This window comes from Limulus polyphemus, unplaced genomic scaffold (assembly GCF_000517525.1).
Source record: "Limulus polyphemus unplaced genomic scaffold, Limulus_polyphemus-2.1.2 Scaffold3713, whole genome shotgun sequence".
NCBI classification, from domain to species: Eukaryota; Metazoa; Arthropoda; class Merostomata; order Xiphosura; family Limulidae; genus Limulus; species Limulus polyphemus.
This window is the reverse complement of record NW_013669323.1, coordinates 75,442-79,276: the sequence shown is the minus strand read 5'-3', so window position 1 is coordinate 79,276 and position 3,835 is coordinate 75,442. Positions and strand designations below refer to the sequence as shown.

General features: G+C 30.1%; 1 protein-coding gene across 1 annotated transcript in view; it reads left to right on the top strand.

The window, feature by feature from the left end:
* LOC106469896 (DNA-directed RNA polymerase II subunit RPB9-like) overlaps window positions 1-3,835 on the top strand; it is a 13,018-nt gene that overhangs the window by 5,668 nt on the left and 3,515 nt on the right. The window contains exons 3-5 of the mRNA XM_013930417.2: window positions 811-865; window positions 1,510-1,583; window positions 2,901-3,027. Of these exons, the coding sequence (XP_013785871.1) occupies window positions 811-865; window positions 1,510-1,583; window positions 2,901-3,027 (256 nt within the window). The remainder of the gene's footprint in view (window positions 1-810; window positions 866-1,509; window positions 1,584-2,900; window positions 3,028-3,835) is intronic.

Below are 3,835 nucleotides of genomic sequence, written 5' to 3'. Positions count from 1 at the left end.
TCATTAAATTCCTCTTTAAACTTCATTAAATAATACAATTTTGTACAAATAATTGAATGTTATGCTACTATGCTACTATAAAAATAAAATCAGAAATCCATTAAAAGATAAGTTCTCTATCATTTTTTCTATTCACAAATGATTTTGCCCTCACACTTGCATTGCCTACTAAGAAAGTTAGTAGCCAGTAGTCATTGGGTTAATTTCCATTCAGCAAGAAAGGAAGTGACCAGTCTATGTCCACATGTTCAGTATTATTTTATATTTTGAGCAGTTTTTTATATTATGTTTCATGCATTTTTCTGTTCCATTGTTTTATCAGTTGTGTTTCCAAGTTGACTGACTCATGAAAGATTTTTCACTGTTAGACTGTTCATATTTACTTGATGTGTTTGTTGTGCATTTAAAGTACGTTTACTAAAGTTCCTACATGAGCTAAAAGCAGAGAATTTCTTTTTTCATTTGCTTAAAGAAATTTCTCTGAGATATAAAGAAGTTAAGAAATTGGCAAACAAATTAACTTTTCTTTGACTTCTGAATTATGTTTTATGTTTGCCTTATGTCATTGTTTTGTATTTACAAATTTTGTAATCGTCTTCTCACTTAATAAAAGTAATGTTCAATTTTGTATATGTTTCACTCAGTGTAATCTTATACAAGGTTATTATAAAGAAGCCACATATTTGCTTTCTGAATTTTTCTTTCATTACAAACAAATTAGTCCATGTTAGATACATGATATCTGGCCCTTGAATCAATGATGCTACACCATGTAATATTTTAATGGTTGTATATTTTTTTCCCATGTAGTAACAACATGTTGTACCCGAAGGAAGATAAAGAAAACAAAGTTCTCCTCTATGCAGTAAGTTTTGCTTTGTAATTTTTACTTACAGTTTTAAACAGAAAAAGACATAGTTCTTCCTTTATGCAGTAAGTTTTGCTTTGTAATTTTTACTTACAGTTTTAAACAGAAAAAGACAGTTCTTCCTTGATGCAGTAAGTTTTGCTTTGTAATTTTTACATACAGTTTTAAACATAAAAAGCCATAGTTCTTCCTTGATGCAGTAAGTTTTGCTTTGTAATTTTTACATACAGTTTTAAACAGAAAAAGACATAGTTCTTCCTTTATGCAGTAAGTTTTGCTTTAAAATTTTTGTATACAGTTTTAAACAGAAAATGACATAATTCTTCCTTTGAATACTTGCATTCATTTTCAATAACCAGTTTGAATTGATCAAACAAAAATGTTCCAAATTATCTTTAGTTTTGGCTACTGTGTTAATTTTTTATGAAATATAAAAGAGAAATCTTGGAAACATATAATAAACGTTTTTTTGCCTCATGTATATTGAGATCTGCTTTTTTTAGTATTGGAAATTTGTTATTGGTTTCAAATTCATCTGTTGTAAAGTTATATTGTAGCATGCTATCACAACTAAGAAATAATCAGTATTTTGTTTTTGAATAAAATCCATAACCATAATTATATTGTTTTGTGATTTTTAGTGTCGGAACTGTGACTACCAGCAGGTAGCTGATAATAACTGTATATATGTGAACAAAATTACTCATGAAGTTGAGTGAGTAAAGTTCAAGCTTTTCTATCTGTGATTTCATGAGTTAATATTGTGAAAGGAAAGTTAACATTTTCATGTATATCTATAGAAATATATTTATATTAGTGAAGATTGCATAAAACTTAGAAGTAATATTCAATTTTTTGTTTAAAACTAAACATTTCATATGTTTTTATTTTGTTTGCAATTAATAATAATGCTTGTCCAAATTAAATTCCTATTATCATGTTAAACCAAGAATTTGATATAGAATTAATAATATTTATTCAAATTAAGTTCCTACTGTCATCTAAGAATAAGCGTTTGATATGTTTAGATCTAATAATAACATTGTCCAAATTATGTTCCTACTTTCATGTAAGGAAATAAACATTTGATATATGTAAAATTCATAATAATGTTTGTCTAAATTAAGTTCCCATTATTGATCAAAAAGTTAAATTTTATACATCAAATTTTAAATTGTTTTGTATTCCAAAAAATACTTGAATTTTGTTTTGATTCTTTTTCTTGTGCCTACTGAAGCATTTATGAAATCCATTAAGTAAATTTGGCATAGTCAATAATGGCTTATGTCAAACGTCATTGTGCAATTTACTGTAGGGCACCATCTTGATTTTTAAATTGGCACATTCAGTTTATTTGTGTATTTGTAACTTAACTGATATGAGTCAAACTTAAGTCATTGTATATAAATAATGAATTTCAGGTCATTGTTTAGGTCATTAAATAGATGCCTATTGAAACTAAATCAGGTACCTTAAAAATTGTCAGGAAATGCATTTTAGGGTGTGTAAAAAAATGTTTAAACTCAGTTGTGGTGCTGCTACTGGGCCACTCCAAGAACTTAGGTTGTCCTCAGGTCCTTTGCCATATTTTTAGAGGTTTCCACTTTCTCAAGACTTCCATTTCAGCCTTACACAGTTAAATAGTCACACTAGAAAATCTTATCCATACAAGTCAAACCTGCATGAGAATCAAATATCTCTTCCATCCCAATCTTTACAGAGTCAAGTAGTCACAAGAAGATCTTATCTGTCTTAGTTAAACATGAAATATGTATCTCTGTAAAATCTTGTGGGGTTGATTGTGTCATCAAAAAATTTAAAAATCATGTTTGTTGCATGAAAACTGAAACAAATGAATGAAGAATAATCTTGCTTTTTGACTTAATTTTATATTAAAATTAATATTTTAATGGATGTTCCAAGAAAGCTTCTAGTTCTAATAGGGTTTGATTTCTATTAATTTTCTAAGCTAGTTATTGAAAAACACCTAGTAACAAAATAATTCATAGCAACATTTGATGGTTTTATTTAGCGAACTGACCCAGATTGTATCTGATGTAATTCATGATCCCACCTTGCCAAGAACAGAAGACCATCCTTGCCCTCGTTGTGGTCATAGAGAAGGTGTGTTCTTTCAGGCTCAGTCACGACGAGCAGAAGTAAGTAGATTGCTCTCTCAAATTCCATAGACCAATGTTTTCTTATGTTGTAATTGCACAAAAATGTGTTCTTTTAGACTCCAGGCCCAAATGAATTGGGTTGGGCATGACCTGTTGATTAGAATGCCAAACTGTGGATCTGAGGATTTATGATTTGTGCCATGTGGAAAAAAAAAAAGTTCTACACACTGGGGGCATTACAAGAGTGACAGTCAAATTTAACTACTCTATTAGAGTATTGTAAGAGTTGGCATTGGGTGCTGTTTAATTGTTGTCTTCTTTCTAGTTTGTCAGTTGAAAACTAGGGAATGACTGTCATAAACATCCCTTTTTTTTTCTATTTATGTGAATATACATGAAAAAAACTAACCAACAAACAATGATAAATTTATTACAATCAGTGTTTTGGCAATCTTATCTGACCAAATAGTAGTCCATCTCTCTATATCCCTTGGTAGTGATTTCTTACACATCTTAGCATTAATTCATCTCTCTATCCCTTAGTGGTGATTTCTTACACATCTTAGCATTAGTCCATCTCTCTATCCCTTGGTGGTGATTTCTTACACATCTTAGCATTAGTCCATCTCTCTATCCCTTGGTGGTGATTTCTTTGTGTAAGAAATCACCACCAAGGGATAGAGAGATGGACTAATGCTAAGATGTGTTCTTAGCATTAATCCATTTCTATATTCCTTGCTGGTGAATTGTTACACATCTTAGCATTAGTCCATCTCTATCGCTTGGTGGTGATTTCGTACACATCTTAGCATTAGTCTATCTCTCTATCCCTTGGTGGTGATTTCTT